Source organism: Mustela nivalis (assembly GCF_964662115.1).
Source record: "Mustela nivalis genome assembly, chromosome: 12".
In the NCBI taxonomy this organism is placed as follows: Eukaryota; Metazoa; Chordata; class Mammalia; order Carnivora; family Mustelidae; genus Mustela; species Mustela nivalis.
The window spans coordinates 65992410-66010699 of NC_139031.1; the positions used below are offsets into that span (position 1 = coordinate 65992410).

The 18290-nt window shown below is 40.1% G+C and overlaps 1 protein-coding gene across 4 annotated transcripts in view; it reads right to left on the reverse strand.

Annotated features, from left to right (window-relative positions):
* The window catches only part of DYNC1I1 (dynein cytoplasmic 1 intermediate chain 1), a 297026-nt gene that overhangs the window by 256924 nt on the left and 21812 nt on the right, over positions 1 to 18290 (reverse strand). For all 4 annotated transcript variants that reach the window (XM_082693604.1, XM_082693605.1, XM_082693603.1 and 1 more), the window contains exons 2-3: positions 8282 to 8398; positions 1270 to 1384 (exon numbers count right to left, since the gene is read on the reverse strand). In XM_082693604.1, coding sequence (XP_082549730.1) covers positions 1270 to 1384; positions 8282 to 8389 — 223 coding nt within the window. In that variant the 5' untranslated portion in view covers positions 8390 to 8398. The remainder of the gene's footprint in view (positions 1 to 1269; positions 1385 to 8281; positions 8399 to 18290) is intronic.

The window sequence follows — 18290 nt, forward strand, 5'->3', positions numbered from 1 at the left end:
AGTACTAAAAAGTCTATCAGCTCTTCAAAGAAGGCCCATCAGTCAAACATCCCACAGGTTACATCTTCTAGACCATCAAGAAGCCAAACAGATTAATCAACATCCTATAGGGGCTTCTTCTACTATTGTGAGACACAGGATTTTACCTAATACAAACTGAGGTTCTGTATAAAATGCTTTTTTATGGTGGTTTAGGTTTGTGTGTGTATATTAGATTATATGCACCAATACTAAATAATTCATAGGCTTAATAAATTTACATTTATAAAATACTTATCATTTTGTCATACATGGGATAACTTTTATTCTTTGTTTAAGTAACTATGGAAATAAATGAAAACTTATTTTAATATAAAAGCCAATGATGGGATTCAAAGAAAATGAAACATTTTGAAATGGAGACCTTTTTAAATATACATTATTTTTAAAGTTTCTTTCCTTCTTTTTTTTTTTTTTTTTTAACTATATTGGGCATCGTGTAGTTTTACAGACACCCTAAGATTACCCTGAAATGTATGGAAAGCAAATGGATAAAGAAAACAAAATAAATTATCACATGAAAGATACATAGTTAAGTGACAGAATAAACACATCATGTAGAGGTTTACCTTTAACACAAATGAAACAAATAGTTCAATATCCAAACCCTACTGACAAAAAACGAGATCATGGACAATTAACTACAAACGAATGAGTTGGCGGAGGAGGGGAGGTGCAGGGGGAATGCCAATTAGCAGTGAAACCACGATCTACAATAGAGTTGAACAAATTTAAACTTGTTAAGTAGCTGCTAATCTGTCCCTATTTTCAGTTTTCCTTCACATTTCCCACTGAGCTTTCTATTTTCATCATGGCATCCCTCTATGCCTGTGGTGGTTATGAAATTCATAACCAGATTCACAGTATTTAGGTTGGCAGAGAGACGCTGGGATTCAGTGAGGAAAATGAAGAAAAATTTAAGTAAAAAAACTCTATGATTTCTTGTATTTACCATGTGGCAACTTATCTAACAAGTATAAAATAATCTACTCGTCCGCAGTAGAGAAGGTTGACCACATAATCAGTCAACAAGCAGCAAATTGCTACCAACTCTACAGTCTGTACCCCCCATCTCCTTCCAGCCCCCTCAATTCAAAAAATAAATACACCTGAACTGTAAGCTACAGAATTTCCTTTAAAAATAAAAGAGACATAAAAGAATAGTAAACGCTGGACATGGTATAGCCCATGCAAGGCAAATTTAAGAAAACAGTAGCACTGCTTAAGTACCTAGAGGGGGCTCTGGTGATATCCCAATGCTTTGCAAAAGAGCCTCTGTCTCTCTGCGTTTGCGATCCAGGTCAGAGTCGTCCTGAACAGGTTCTTTCTTTTGCTGCATATCAGCCTGAATAGAGTAGATGCCAGAAAGAAAAGTTAACAACAGAACTAAATGTATGCTTTTCCTGGCTCAAACTGAAAATGGTAAATGCATGGCGTGAAGACCAAGCAAAAGCCCTAAATAGACATAATCTTGTGTATAAAGGATGAAAAAACACTGTAACTGCTCCATTTAATAATTGCCAACCTGGTAATTTCTCTTTTGGTTGGAGGTTTTTTGTTTTTTTTCCCCTGCCTCTGTCACATGGTATGAAAGCTTCTCTCACCCAGTTTCGAAAGAAACCATCAGGGTTAAATATTTCTGACTGGAATATGGATTTTTAAGAAAATTCTTTTTCTTTTTTTTCGACCTCGCTGTCCCTTCTGGGAAGACATACTATCAGTTCTTGATGAACGTATGTTTGTAATATTCACACCCCATGTTGGAATTATGCAAACAAAGGATTAATGGGCTCTGGCTAAAAAATAAAAGTGGTTATGAAATCTGTAACTGTAAAATATACTTTTTGTATCAGCGATCTAAGTTTGCCATGCTTTAAAATAAACCAGACTACAGTATTTATTAAGGCATATGAGCAATATTGATATGCATTACTTAATTCTGAGTTTCATAGGCTTCCATTAAACCTATTAACTCAAAGGAAAAAATTATCATTTAGAAAAATATAGAACGAAAAATCATTTAGAAGTTTCTTTCCCAAATCCTGTCAAAAACAAAAACAAAAAAACAAAAAACCAAAACAAAAACACCTCCTGTGTAAGCCTCTCTTAGACAGAGACTATCCCCCCTTTGTGGTTTTTATAGAACAGTGACATCAATAGTGGTGGGTTTCTGGGGTCATTAAATGTTCAGGTCTCTTTTCTTTTTCCTAACACAGTTACTTACTACAACAAGGCATTTGTCACACATCTGAAACATGGTAACATCGTATTTGATGTGCAACTACCTAGGGACAAATCTGTGTGAGTTTACAAAAGCGAAGCAGTCTTAAAGCTTGTCAAAAACCTATTATCCAGTTACCAGACACAACTTCCTCCCTGAGTTAGGTACCCTAACAAGCATATTATCTGCTTCAAGGGTGCAGAGTACATTTCAAGGCCCCGAAGCACAATTTACATTGTGGCATCTAAAGTAGAAAAAGTTTATGCAAGTTTCGCTTTACTCCCGGATGATAACCTACACACTGATCATAAACATAAGGCATCTTTGCACGTACTTCTGGGCTTGACACTTGTGTTATTATGTGCCTCAGGTTTAGAAGGTTCTCCTATTTTTGAAGTCTCTCTGTCATTAGAGGGAAAACTGCCATTATGGGGGCTGATGAGTGTGAATGAGAGCTCGCAAGGAGAGCTCTCACGGAACCCAAAATTCTGAAATGGTGGTTTCATCTCCATCTGTGAAGACAGCAAAGTTTACATTATCTTCTGGTGTTAACACAGAAAATACTGAAGCAAGTTCCAAAGTGTATGTGCACAACAGAGGCCAAGAGAGAGCTACAATGAGGAAGAGGACCTTGTGGGGTAAGGATCCCAACCAAAATTCACAGATCACAGAGGTGAGAGATGGGCGGAAGAAATCCAAGGGAAGGGAGTCACCATGGCAACTGAAACACAAACGCAAAAACTAAGATAAGCAAAATCCGTCTTAGGAAGCCAATAGGAAACAAGATGGCTTCACAGTGAGGAGTTCAGCCCTAACGGGACTGCCCGCTTTATGGAGGGCAGGTCCATGTTTTATTCCTCTCACCATGTATCCTCACTTCTAGATCCCGGCCTGACACATTAGATGCTCCATTTAAAAATGTACTGAATAAATGAACTAATACCTGTCTTTGGTCGTTGTTATTCTATACCTATAGAATTTCCGAATTATATATCCTTCAGGCCAATTTCTGCCAACTGCATACCAGTCAGCAAGCTCCGGGTCAGCACTGCTGCTAGAGGGAGTACCCTGAACTTCCAGGGACCCAGTGCTCCTAACAAAGCCATGTGGATATCCTAGCAACAACAAAAAAATTCATTAACCTTGCTTCACTCTTTCAACAAAAACCTACTGAAGGACAACAGAGTGCTGGGGCTAATGAAACTGAGAGGCTCTCATGGAGCGTAAACAGAGTGAACAGAACAAGATTTGCCTTGTCCTTTCCTTCCCAATGAACGTAGAACATATCATCTCTAACTTCTGTCATGTATATCCTATGCAGAGTAGCACAGAATTTTTTTTAATGTTTTCTAACTTTAATCATTAAGCAGTCAAGAAACGTGCAAGAGGGTAACTCACACATCAACATGCATAACCATGTTGCATATGCTAAAAAAACTGTACCTCTGAACTCCACCTCCAAAATGTCCTTCCTTTTCTTATTAGGTGCCTCTATAACTCATTCTCTGCCTTCTACCTTCAGGAAAGAGGCAATATCACAACAAATATGAATAGGTTCAACGTCCATCTAGATGTAACAGAAGCTAACAGCACTCAAAGGTGACCACGAAAGATGCATAATTAGACTGTAGCTTACTGGAAATTAAGGCAATTCCTAACTGTTACCAATTTGTACCTTGAACTAAATAGTTACTCCATCCAAGGCAGTGAGCTATACCAAGAACGTTAGTCATGAAAGTTTAGATTTTTCCTATATAATTACGACAGAATCCTAATCTATTTTAATGGCTCAATAGGAGTGATTTTGCAGTGCTAGCAATTAAAAAATGTGCTAGGTATCTTTCCCAGCAAATGATATTTCTGTTTGTGAAGAGTAATTACAGCTGAGACCCAGAGAGGAAAATCAAAGAAAGAAAATTTGTCAGCTGAGAATTGTCAGTCAGTTTTTCAAAGACGGCTCCATAGTTATTAAAGGAACAAGTGAGGACAGGCCAGGAAGCCTCCGTCCATCCTAGCTTACAGCGATTCAGCAGAAGGCCAAGGATAGGACCGAACTTCAGGGTGGCCCCCTGAAGCACACCTCATGACATTAAAGCCAATTTTTCCTGAAATTGGGTCTGAATCTTAAATGGTAGCCATTTTATTTATTTTAAAATCAGATTTCTTCCATAATACCACAACCAAGAAAGCCGCTGACATCCAAAGCAGCAGAGTGGTAACTTTATACATGTAGTTTTCTAGATTCTATGGAGATAATCAACCTGGGTGGTCCTAAATCACACCAATTTTCAGTCATGGTAAAAACAGTCACTCAGATTACCATTAAAAAGCATTTTTGTCCCTTTCTAGTCTAAATTTACTTTATTTAAAATATAAGCCTAACAAGAGTTAAGAAAATCCAGCCTGTTAGATGAAGGCTATTTCTAACTCTCTACCAACACCACAAAAACTAGAAAATCTTAAACTTAAAAAGGAATCAGTGACATCTGCCTGGAGCATCCCATAGACTCAAGATCAAAATTTCCAATTTTTTCCTACAGGAAAAAATTCCAGATGTTTGGAAAGGGTGTCTGTGAACCACATCCCAGACTCGTGCTCTCTAGTTTGTGTTCATTCATGCACTCACTCTGTAATCCTCTACTGAAGTCCTACTATGTGGCCCAATCTTTATTAGACATTGACTCAATGAAAAACACCAGCCCTGTCCTCAGAACCCTGAAGTCTATTGGGAGACAAAGACAAGTGAAGATGCAAATACAATGCTCCGTGCTAAACGGTTTGATAAGGTCAAGGCTAGGGGCAGGACTAACTAGTCATGGGGGTGGGGAGAAAAGTATCAGAGAAGGCTTTCTGGAAGTTGTAACATTTGAGGGGACAACAGAGAGACATGGAGTTAACAGCCATGTGAAGGACAATAGAGAGAAGCGGGAGAATGGTACAAGCAGAGGAGAATATTCATAAACTCTCCATCAAGAGACAGTGTGGCTGGCCCACAGGTGACATGTATGTAGTTGAGACTGCTTAGAATGTGGATTTAGGGAGAAAGGAGGTGGGGGAGAAAAGAGAATGCGGTTGTGTCTGTGGGTTGTGTCTTTGGGACCATGGGCTGGAAGAGGGGATCCTTGCTGAGCCTGGAAATAAGTGGGGGCTACTACCTCTAAGACTTAGACTTCTGGGGCCCAGTTTCCTCATTTGAAAAAAAAAAAAAAAGATCAGAATATTTTCAGGTTTCTTGTAGCTGCAAAATGCTATAATTCCAGGAAACCCGAAGCCTTGAATTAAAAGACTCTCCAAAAATGGGGCATTTTTTGGAAGATGGCCTCGTCTGCAGGGTCCCGATAAACGAAGAAGCCAACTGTTACGGGCGGCATTCTCCTACTCTGGTAGTCAATCTCAGAAGGGGAATATCAGCCATTTCTTACTGACAGTTCCTGTGTACCTCTCCCTGCTCCCCAGGAGTTTCTCATATCCTCCTCACAGAACTCTGTGAGGTAGGCACTGATCCCTTCTCTATTCTACAAAAGGGAGAGCAGGGTCAGAAAAGTCCCATACTCCCTCTAGGCCATCCTGTGAAGGGCAGAGCCGGGTTTCCCAGCCACATTTAACCCCAAATCCTCTGCACATAATCACTGAGTTTTACTGCCTCTGTCTTACCGCAACATCTGCTCAGAGACACCAAGCCATCAGAGCCCACAGAAGGTACTTGGGCGGAATCAAGGAAAGATCTGTTGCAGAGGGAAATAGGTTGCTAAGGGCCAGGACAGGCTTTAAAGGTGGTATAGCCCAGTGAAGCCCAAAGTCTGGCCCCACTGGGATCTTTCGAATTAAAAACTTTGAGATGAAAAATGAGGGCTCTGAATGGCACAGGAGTCCCTGAGGCAAAGTTAGGGTATCACAGGCTTCAACCTGTGCAAAGGAAGAAACTAAGACTATGTGACTTTAATTCTAGACCCAGGAATATGAAGAGGTCAGGTGTAACACGCGTCCCACCACCTGCCACTGCCCCTCTCCTGGGGCTCCGTCTGTTGTGTAACAGACCCAATCTCCATCAGGCAAAGCTGCTTGGTACAGAAACAAAAAGGGTGGCCTGTTTCGATCAGTCTTGTTTGCCTGTAATTTCCTCCCAAATGTGGAAAATAGCAAAGATGAAGCAGACAGCATAATTTGGAGCCAGATTTCCCATACCACATCACATTTTGTAGTAATTCTATGAAATTCAAGTTGGATATTAGAATGTCAGTTTAAAAGGAAACTGGTTATTAGTAAAGGATAACAGGTGCTTTAAAACTATAGTAAGTGTTGACATTTGAAGGAAAGGAAGCATAATAACCGAATGCTTTTTTTGGCTCTGCGTGGAAATGAATAGCCATTCCTTGTCAATTCTCACCTCTCCCTCACTCAAAGACTGCATATATCACAGCAAAGATCTCCAAGAGAAAAATGTTATGTGCACTGTCAAGGACAAAATAAACCAGGGCATCAATCAAAGTGTAATGGAACAGAGAGATGCGAGATGCCAGAAGGCTAAAACGCAATGGCAATTATGTTTTACTTTGTTGAAAAATAATTGTTATAAATCTGTTACCTTGGTCTCCCAGCCTTATTGTATGAAACAGAACTTATTTAGTTTGGAAGGCATCAAAACACATTTTCTTTATCCTTACAGAAGAACTCTGGAGTACAGAAGCTGCTCTGGTTTCTATACACACAAAGTGTATCACACTATATCAAGTTTCCTTCTCAGAAAGCTATTCGAAACTACCTTTGGTGTCTGGTTTTTGTGGGCTATTTCCACGTGACCACAACAAATTGGAGAATTAAAAATAAATCATCTTTTGGATGGAGATAGTAGAAGAAAACATGATATGCGGTCAACACACAGAATTGGGGAGCAAGAGCCCTGGAATCTGGGTGTGACAGACAGAAAAGCTACATTTCATTCCTGGGTTTCTGTTGCTTTGTTGACATAAAGAAGGGTTTCAGAGGAAAGTCTCTGAAATCTCTCCTAGCCTTAATATGTCATAGTTTTATGTCCATGGAGCAGAGTCTATTACTATCCTATCTACCCTTTTGCCAAGGGAGGGAAATGCAGCTTTCTTTCTGTCGGATCTACAATCCTTGTTTTACCCTGAAAAACTCATACCCCTTAGGAAGCCATGGAAATCCACTGGCATTATTTTTGTATTTTTCTCCTAAAATGTTCTGCTGGTAGTTTTTTTTTTTTTTTAACTTTTTTTTTTCTTAAAACTAACACATATTAAACACTAAGCAGAACCTGGGTACTACTAAGTGCTTTAAAAGATTAACTCTTTTAATTCTCAAAATCCCACAAAAAATATATTACTATTCCCATTTTAAGGATAAGAAACCAAGTTACAGAAAGGTTAAGAAATATCTAACAGTAGAGATTTCACAGACCACTTCCAGTGTTCTACTCAAGTCTGGGGTGAACCTGGGCTTGGGTACCTCTGGCCCATGGGTGATGGTTGACCAGCAGCACATAGCAGGTGACAATGACCTTGGGCATCTGAGTATGTAGATATCCACTCATTTTATTCAAAAATCACAAAAGGATTCTTCTAGAGCATTTTTTAAAATATTTTATTTTTTATAAACATATATTTTTATCCCCAGGGATACAGGTCTGTGAATCGCCAGGTTTACACACTTCACAGCACTCACCAAAGCACATACCCTCCCAATGTCCATAACCCCACCCCCCCTTCCCCCAACCCCCGACCCCCAGCAACCCTCAGTTTGTTTTGTGAGATTAAGAGTCACTTATGGTTTGTCTCCCTCCCAATCCCATCTTGTTTCATTTATTCTTCTCCTACCCACTTAAGCCCCCATGTTGCATCACCACTTCCTCATATCAGGGAGATCATATGATAGTTGTCTTTCTCCGCTTGACTTATTTCGCTAAGCATGATACGTAGAGCATTTTTTGTATCCTTTTGACCGGCCCCTCAGAATCAAATGATTTTCCTTGTTCGCTGGAATACCCCAATACCCAGTATTTACCTCTTTCTTTTTCCTTTCTTCTTCTTTCCGTTTCTTCTCTTCTCTTATCTGTGCTAAGCGCTGTTTTTTGCGCTCCAGCTCAGCTTTTAAGTCACTTTTGTCAGACATGTTGGTTTCCTTGTAAGAAAAGAAAAAAATGTGAATGCATAAAAATAACTTTTCTGTATTATCACTGCAAAAAAAAAAAAAAACACACAAACATTCAAAAGCTTGAAAATGTGACTTTTTGACCATAGCAGGTTGTATTACTTAGCCTATGTCGAAGAATCAAAGAAACAAATTAGGTCTCACGCTACATAAATACTTCCCAAAATTTATGTATTTATAAATATTTGAAGCAATACAATGGTATAGTCTCTGCTGGTGATAAGAATCATAGCAACCTCAGAATAAGCAAGACATTTTCTGTACAAGTTTCTTAACAAATTAAAAAAAAACAAGAGAATCAAAAAAGCACCTTCACCATGACTTCCAATTCAGATGAAAATGAACCAATTCATCCCCACACTGAGAAAAGAAAATAGGCTGTCATGAACCCTTAGAGATGTGTCCTGCTCAAATATCTATGGACTCAATAACCATGTCTCCACTGAGCCGGGGCACAGAGATTTCATTTCGCCTAACATTATATGCATCAGGGAAGACAGCCGCTAAAGACCTAACGTGTTAATCTTCTTTTTCTGTAAAATTCCTCCTGAACTGTCACAATTAATTTCATCTCCAATACAATCCTATTTCTATAAAAGCTTGATTTGCATACTGAATGTGATTATACTTATCCTGGCACTTTCCACAGCCCAAAAATGTTTATGAACCCAGGAAACAGTAGCTAACACCATGGCAAGTTCTTGGGGAAATTTATCTGGATGAAATTTAATTTTAACGTTAATGGGGATGGTGAAGCCGGTGGTGAGGGTGCCAGAAATATTTGCAAGTAAAATGAGTTTGGAAAAGACTCACCAAATTGCCAATGATTATATTTGTTTCTTTTGTGCTCTGAATTGGAAACTAAGAAAAGGGAAGCACTGAGAAATGAAGAAACCCTCTCTGACCCAAATTCCTAAAATAAAGAAAACACACACACACACACACACAAACATCCGTAAATGTCATGAGTATTAATTTCCATATTATTTATATGCAGCTATGATGAATATATAATAAATCCCTCAGTAGATGACAGAGCAATGAAAGGCAAAAAAAACCAAAGAATACAAAACAGCAAAAAATGCTTCAAACTTCCTGCCACTGCCTCTAGAAGGTAGGTAATTGAAAACCTGTAGTCACCCTAAGACACACTTCCCAAGGAACACACACAGCTGAGAAACATACTGTGCTAACTACTATACATATTCCTACTCACAGTGTGACGGCAAAGACTTATGATATACACCAGTAGTAATCACGATAATCAATCTTTGTAATCAATTCATGATCACATCCTATCTTCATTTTTCAACAAAAATTACTGAATAACTAATACGTGTTCAGCACTTTATAAGACATCAGAGTACAAAGATGAGCAAAACCAGATTGTCTCCTTCAAGGACTACATAATTCAACTTCGTAGGCATGTGGTGCAGCTGGAGATGTTCTCTGTGATACTGGCTTATGGATTGCTAAGTGCTAGGCGTTTTTATCTTATTATCACATTTAATCAGAACAATCCAAGGGGACCAGTATTTTGATTAATGCCTTGTTTGCAATTTGGATAATGGAGGCTCAGCAAGACCTAAGGCAGCAGAGTCAATCCATTCTGCTGACCCCAATGCACAAGTTTAGGCAGAATGCAAAGCAAAGGAGTAATTAAGATCTACTAGAATGAGCAAGAGTATGCTTTGAGGAGGAGGTAGAATATGGGCTGGATATCACAGGAGGTCGGAACTAGCAAAGAAGGGAAGATACAGATAGGCTAAGACCTATAGCATGGGAACCAGCCAGCAAAGAGACGTGGGTGAATCCAAGCCCAGAAAAATATAAACTTTGGTTGGTAAGAATGGGTATGTGGGACAACAGGGGAAGCCTTGGGAAAACAGAAAAGTAAATTCCATTTGGCGTCATGAGAGATGGGAAATCGCTGCAGCTTTCTGAATGGGAAAGTGACAAAATAAAGATGGAATTTGCTTATGCCTATTCTTGTCCCTGTCTGGGAAACAGACAGGAGCAGAAACTGGAACTAAGGCAAGCTGCTGGGAGGCTGGTGCCAACATCAGTCTGGAGCGACTGCACCTGCACTGGGATGGCGGCAGGCGGAGGGAGAGGCAGAGTGGGGGGAGCGTGGGCGGATGAAAGCGCACGGAGAAGGAAGAAGTAGCTCTTGGTAGCCTTTGGGTATGGAAGCCAAGCAGGAAGATTCAGTAACAACTCCCCTTTGAAAGAGCCAAGGAGGATGACAGTGGAGTTGGGAAGAGGAGGCAAGAAGGAAATCATGAAACAACGTGTAGCAGGCTGTAATTTGGGTGTCAGCGGAGTTTCTGGGCAGGAAGAAAACATAGATAAAATACTATAGATGGGAAGAGAAGCTGGATGGGAACTGGAACTGGGGTGCAGAGTTCTGAGTCATCCGCCTACCAAGTTGAAATCTGAGTCACACACTCTGGGTCCTGCGGGAGCCGGGCAGACCACATGAAGAAGCAAAGTCAGGACGAAGGGCAGCCCTAGAGGAAGCACCTGCCTGAAGGAGGTAGTTCTGTCTGGCTCCCGTTGATGGCTGACGTGGAAGAAGATGAATCCAAGTACTTAGATCTTCAGATTTTTTTTTTTTTCCAAGAGAAACCGTGGAGCTGATAAAAGTCAAGTTGGTCATTAAAATATTATTTGCCAATAATTTTTAACACCAGTGGGCAAAAATCCCGGCAGGAGAAAATTAGAACCTAATTCCAGAAGCCACCTGAGAAGTGACAGCTTCTCTTTCTTCCCCTGTGGGAAGATTTGCATTTCATTTTTGACTGTTTTTTTTTTGGCTGTCAGAAATGTCAGACATGAAATGTCCAATCACACCTACAGCATAGGTGTGTCATTTGGTGCTAGCCTCAGCCAGTGGAAACTTCTCAGAGAAAACTCATTGGCCTTCCTCTGGTCCACCAAAAAGGCCTGTCACAACACCAGCTATCCACTATGTTCATGAAGGAACAAACCGTGTAATTACAACATCGTATATTTGTCATGGTTTTGTAGTAAAACTTCATTCACGAGTAGGAAATAATATAGATTTTCCGTACATTTCTGCAGAGGCAAAGTTCTTCTTACAACTAATAAATGTGTCTGAACATTGGTCATTTCAGTTGGTGTACCAGCCACAGAGCCAAAATTTTTTAAATAAACAACAAAAACACCAAGGGGAACTTTTAAAAAATATGAGGTAGTGATGTTTCAAATAACACACTTCACTTTTTAGAAGCTGTAGAGCCACAGTGGCAAAAGATGGCTAGAGAGTACCTTTCACTGACGTATTTTTTGGATCTACTTCAAAATAGACACTTCGCATCAACACCTAGGAGAATAAGAAACCTCAAGAGAACACCTCGCAAGGGGTTTGGAAAGTCCACATTAGGGTCAATGAATGGGCCTTCACACGTAGTAAATGGCTGCAACAGGGACACGAAATGCAGTGTCAGCGCTGAGCTCCACAGGCCTTCCAGGGGGGACTTGCCGCTCTGACTCACTCAATCTCCCTGCACATCAAGCAAGGCAAATTGCAGAGCAAAGCACGGGTGACGTGAGTTATAGGGCTTCCTGTGGCGAATGCAGGTCATTGCAAAGGCAATCCCAATGCTCTCAGTTTAAGAAAATAAGAGCCAGAGCGGCCAGCTGCTAATTGTTGCTCACTTATTTCATGCGCACAAGAGCTGGCTTCTTTCATCTCAAGCTGGCAAGGGGTCAAGTAGAGAAATCAAACCCACCTCTGGGTGTATGTGAGTCTCCTCCCTGTCTGATCATCAAGCCCGTCTGCCACCCACCAGCCAACTACAGCTTAACTCCGTCCTGGCTTAGGGCCAATTACAGCTCAGCCTCGGCAACTACATCCATTCCGAGGTCAGATGATCCACCTTTATGATGCCTGCTCAGCCCTCCTCATCACAGGGTCCGATATTCCAAAGGCGTTTTCCGTTGGTGACATTCCCCTTGCCAACACTCTCTTACCCAACCCATGCTTCATAGCTTTTTCCACTTCTGCATCGCAACCCTCAGTCTCCTGCAAATTCTCCAGCTCTTCCATCACTGTGTACAATTCCATTTCACCACTTTTCTTTCTTTTCTTTTCCCCCAGGTTATCTGTCCCACCACAACCAGAGAGATCCAAAAGTTCAAATCAGCTACTCTATTCCTCTGAGCTCCATACACAAATCCTCAACCCCTATAATTTTTTTTTTTTGGTCAAATTTCATTTCCCTACTTCGGATTTCCTTTTTTTTTTTTAATGCAGAACATTATTATATTTCAATACACAACTTCTGTGCAACCAAAAAGTAAAACATCACACTAAAATGTTGGCAAGAAACCATGGTACTTCATTTGCAAGGCATGACAAACGGTTAACATCCTCAGGCATAAATGATCTCTTAGAAACCAATAACAAAGACTCTAATATTCTAAGGGAAATGGCAAAAAATAAAACAAAAAACCACAGAGAGGAAAATGAAATAACAAATGCTTAATAAGGTTTAAGGACATAGGAAAATGACTGAACTGAACAACAACAGAAGAAAAACAACTCCTTTGTAACATCACATTGTCCAAGATTAAAACATCGACATCTAACGTTTATACTGTTTTAGAAAACAGGTCTCGTAAACAAACACTGGAAGACAAGACTAATGAGGACAAGCTATACAATTTGGGGAAAATCTCTACTTTTGATTCAAAATATAAATTGTGGATTGCAGTGGAAATATTAGGAGTAGTTCAACAAATTAGATGGAGAAATTCAAAGTAATCTATATAGAAGCGTGTTTGTGGCATAAAATATTTATAGCTAACCCAGTTCCCTTAACCCTGGTTTACTCTTTATTCCCTTGCTTCATGATAACTCACCTCCACCAAAAGTCTCAGTTCTCATAAATTTTGCTTCAGCCCATCTCTGATCCAAGTAAATGGCCATTTGATCCAAGTAAATGAATCAATGCAAGTTAAAAGCTTACAATGATGCCTGGCAAATGAATCCAAGTAGTTAGATCTTCAGATTTAGAAACAGAAAGCTGTTTCTCCTCTTCTTCCTCCCCCTTCTCTACTTCCCTTTTTTTCCCTCCTCCTCTTCTTTTTCTACTATTATTGTTATTACCTTTTTTTAAATCCTGCCAACTCTTTCCCCCATCGCTAAGTCCATCCTCATTCAATAACCAAAGTTATCATTCAACAGTCACTGACATCATCCAATAAGCATTACAGTGAGAAATACATTAAAGGTAGAGCATGCAATTGATTTAGTAGCAATATAATCAGAATGAGAACACCCAGTCTGTGCTCCAAGACAGTCTAAGGCACTTCCGAGCAAATAGAAGGCGCTTCTCAATGTAATGGATTATAAAACAGAAGGTACGCGGTTAAAGAAATGTTACTCAAATTTTTTTTAAAAAAATGTTTTTTTAATTAAATGTAGTCATTTAATCTAGTAGTAGTAAAACTCTTCTCAATTTTTCTGTTGAACATAGCAGTTACATATCAAGCTGTCCAGGTAAGCATCCTCCCCTATGTGCCCAGCTTTCCCCAGAGGACAGAAAGGCATATGGACACACGGTTCACTCTCCAATGAACTTAGGTGCAGGGAAGGTCACTCCTGCTCTTCCATCATAGAAATGCCTCATGGGCCTAAGTCTCAATGGAGGAAAAGCTGTGGAGAGGAAGGAAGGGGGAAGACATGAGAGAGAAAAACGTGGACACTGAGGAAGAGAAAAATGAAATAGGTACTTTTTCAAAGATCTGTTTATTTATTTATTTGAGTGGGGGTAGGGACAGAGGGAGAGAATCTTCAAGCAAAATTGCCACCGAGTGTAGAGCCCAGTGCGGGGTTCGATCTCATGACCCATGAGATCACACACCTCAGCCGAAACCAAGAGTCTTATGCTTAACTGGCTGAACCCCTTGGTGCCCCCAGAAGTCATTTTCCCAGTTGTCCTTGTCTTTCCAGTTAACCTAGCATCTCCTTCACACTTATTATTATTATTATTATTTTTTAAGATTTTATTTATTTACCTGAGAGGGACAGAGAGGGAGAGAGAGAACATGAGAAGGGAGAGGATCGGAGGGAGCCCAATGCGGGACTCAATCCCGGGACTCCAGGATCGCGGCCTGAGCAGAAGGCAGTCACTCAACCAACTGAGCTACCCGGGCGCCTTCCTTCACACTTCTTATGTGCACACACAGCCATAAAAAAAGATTTTCAGCATTTCTTGAACCCAATGAGACTCACAGCCTACATTTTCCCTTTGGCACATTCCATCGTGAGATGGCTTAGTCCTGTCCAGAACCAAGTATCTAACAGAGGAGGAGCGAAGGGTTTAGTTCTGTTTACACAGCTGCCAAGTAATAGACCCTCCCAAGGCTTAGCTTTTGAACACTATAGACCTCTATTTCCTTTCGGTTGTCTACGTTGGCAGCAGTTTGAGATTCCATTTCTAATGCTGGCATATGCAAATGTATTTTTAAGCTTTAAGTCAGAATCCTAAGAGGTTTAAATCATTGCCCAGCTGTTGCCAGACTCATTGAAAAAAATACCCAGAAACAAGTTCTCTTTTTCTGCCTGGAAACAATTGCTCCTGTCAGCTCTTTACTATGAGCCGTTGAACTTCTCATCTGCCACTAGGTAGCACAACCTTGTTTCACCTGCCTGGCTTTTCATAAAATAGAGCCGCCTTCTTCCGCTTGGATACGTGGCCAAGGGATGCTACGGATCACAGCCATTTGTCCATTTTTACAGCGATGCCTCACCTTCTGTAAAAGGACGGTTGTGTAAGTATCAAGAGGGGGTTGACTGGTGGAAGATGTGGGAGGGTTATTTGCTAAATTTTCACAGCCATTAGCACACTGTAAAAACAAAACTTTCATAAAATCCACTTCATAGTAGACAGATGCCTAGGCCTGGTCTACTGGCACCACAGATGAGCAGTTTGCAAACACTTTGGTCTCAGTATCCTATGATGCCCTTCCTCCTCAGTGACCTCAAAGAGCTTTTGTTTATATGAGCTACCTCTAACAACGCTAATCATGTTAAAAATTAAAACCAATAAAACTGGAAATATTTAATAATTCATTTTAAAATAACAACATTAAACTTGTTATTTAGTAACATAAAATTTTCATGAAGAAATAGCCATACTTTCCAAGGCAAAAAAAAAATAGTAAGAATAGTATAATACATTTTCACATATATCTTTACTATGTAGCTTAATAGAAGTCAACTGGATACTTACAGTGGCTTCTGCATTCAGTCTATTGTGACATACTATTGTTCTTGTAAAGAAAATCTGATCTCACATAAATACGTATTCCAAAAAAGGAAGAGTGTTTAAATAGCCTCCTAAAGTAATTCTGGATATTCTTCAGTATTACATCAATATCAACAAATGTCAGTTTCTTAAAGTTGCCATGTGAATATGCAATGACATCAATCAATGAACTTTTTATACTCTGTTACATTGAAATTGATTGGTCTATCTTAAACATTGAATGAATCTTTTATTCATGTATGATGTTATGACATTATGCATTTGTTATCTAGAAAATTATTTAGAAAATTATGCAGACTTCTCAAATGTTGGCACATTTAATTGTACAATATCCCCCAAATCAAACTTGGCAATGCCACTACCAAACTCTTCAGAAAAGTCTCTAGGAACAGTCAAGTTGTGATGGTGGCAGACACAAATTTTCCAAAATTCTAAGTTTTGCATGAAAGCTCAAATTTTGTCATTAGCTACAAATACTGCCAGTTACATTCTTGACGTGACAAGCTCATGCCATTGATTGTTGATAAAGTTGCTGCCAAATACCCAATTCTGAATAATCATAGTTTGTGAATTGTTCCTTCAGGTAAACATAGTGCTTCAGGAAAAAATGCAGCTAGTGTAGCTCGTAACTCACACTGTTGCACAAATCCCATCTCGAGACAACCACTGAGCTTTGGAAGGCAGCAGAAGTGACTTCTGTGTTCCCATCGATCACACAGTAAGGACTGCACTCAAGGGTGGAGATTTAATATAACTAACATTTTTGTTTCTGCTTCATGAGGGACATTCTTGTTTGTTTAAACTGCGAGCGTGTGGCAGGAGAGTCTGAAGCCGGTACTGGTACAGCGTGGCGTCACTGTCTCAATTCCTACTAAGGTATCAGCAGGGTCACCTGCTGTTACTTTCACACCATCCCTGCAAACGTCAATACGGCAAAAAAGACAAAGAAAAATAACATTTTGTGAAAATAGTTTTGACCTCACGGAGTCCCGAACACATCTTGGGATCCCCAGGGAGCCTCAGACCACACCTTGCCTTACCCGCTTCTGATAAGCTGGAGTTGATTCTAAAGCCTCTAGAGACTGAAAGGAAATGTTGCTAAGTGTTGCTGTAAAGACCCTAAGCAGAGGGCTTTAGGAGGAAGGCTCCTACAGAAGGCTAGGGGGAAAGGCTCCATAACTATATATAAAAGATTTCTCATTTCTGACTTGCTTAAGCCAGGTCATTGATAAGAAGGAGAAACTGGGAGGCCCTCTCTCACTCCTCATTCACCCCCTCCCCTCGCTACATGCACAAATTCATGGGCCTTAGCCCGGCTAGAAGGTAAGCTTAATGGTCGCTAAGAAAATGTAGACTTCCCTGTTGTGTGAAAAGCCTTAAATTCGTTCGTTCTTTTAATTTTGCTTTTTTAACGATTACAATTTTACATATTTGTTTCAGGACAAGAACTTCAAAGGTTATATGATCCAGAACTAGTATTTTACCCATAAATAGGGAAAGTGAGATGCAGTTATCTAAGGTCACTACCATTAAGTGGACAAATCAGAGCTGGAAATACCAGAGCTCCTTATTCTTGAATACTTTTGCCAAATAATGCTTCTCTTTTGGTGTTTACTTATTCAAGATTTTACCCATTTTAGTCAAAAGGAAGCTCTTCTTAAACAGAAGGCTTTTATGGTAGCACCTGATCAGTCCAACCTTGCAGTCACTCTCTACCACCACCTGGTGGTATCAAATGTAAATTGCATGGGAGAGCTGACCGGGAGAAAAGGCTTTGCCTCTGAAATTCCCAAATACACCTCCAAAGCCAATACTGGGTAGCCCCAAGACTGCAAGAGTTTCATCCACGTACAAAGGATTTATTTATGTCAATAGAGAACTACTGTTTTTGATCGGGGGCAGGATAAAAATCTCCGTACATACATATAGTTAAATACCTATGCTGATTTTTCTGGGCTCGCAATTTTACTCACATTGGATTAATTCTTGACTGGAAAATCAGGCCATATTTCTAAATTAAGCTTCTCGTATCGCTCCTGTTGGATCTGTGAGCTATATTTAAGATTGTTGTGTCTGCATATTATCTCTGGTGCACTTTCCCTGTTGCAGGATTCTGAGCTCCCCCAATCGTCCTGCTGAAGCTGTAAATCAGGCACCGGCAATCGCGGCACATTACACAGAAGAGACTCTCAAGCCCTCCGCACCGAAGCCCATTATGCTAGAGAGAAAAATCAATCCAGCGGGTATCTGCCCTCTCATCTAGTTAACAGAGTAGAGATGAGAGCTCTCAGAACTCACAGGCCTCAAAAACCATTGATATCTTGGCCAAAAAGTTCTGGGAAATTTTGAGTTATTTCTGACCCCGACAGTGCATTCCACCAATTGAGAGACTCAACAATCTTCTCTTTGTTAAAAGAATCATTCCTCAATTAAGGGAATCAGCCATTCACGTCATAGCTTATCTTGGGAGTTAATATCAGGCGAAGTCGAGAGTCCTTAGGAAGTACGCATCTCAAGTAGCATCCTTGAAAGAGTACGAAACTAAAGATGGGACAGTTTGGACA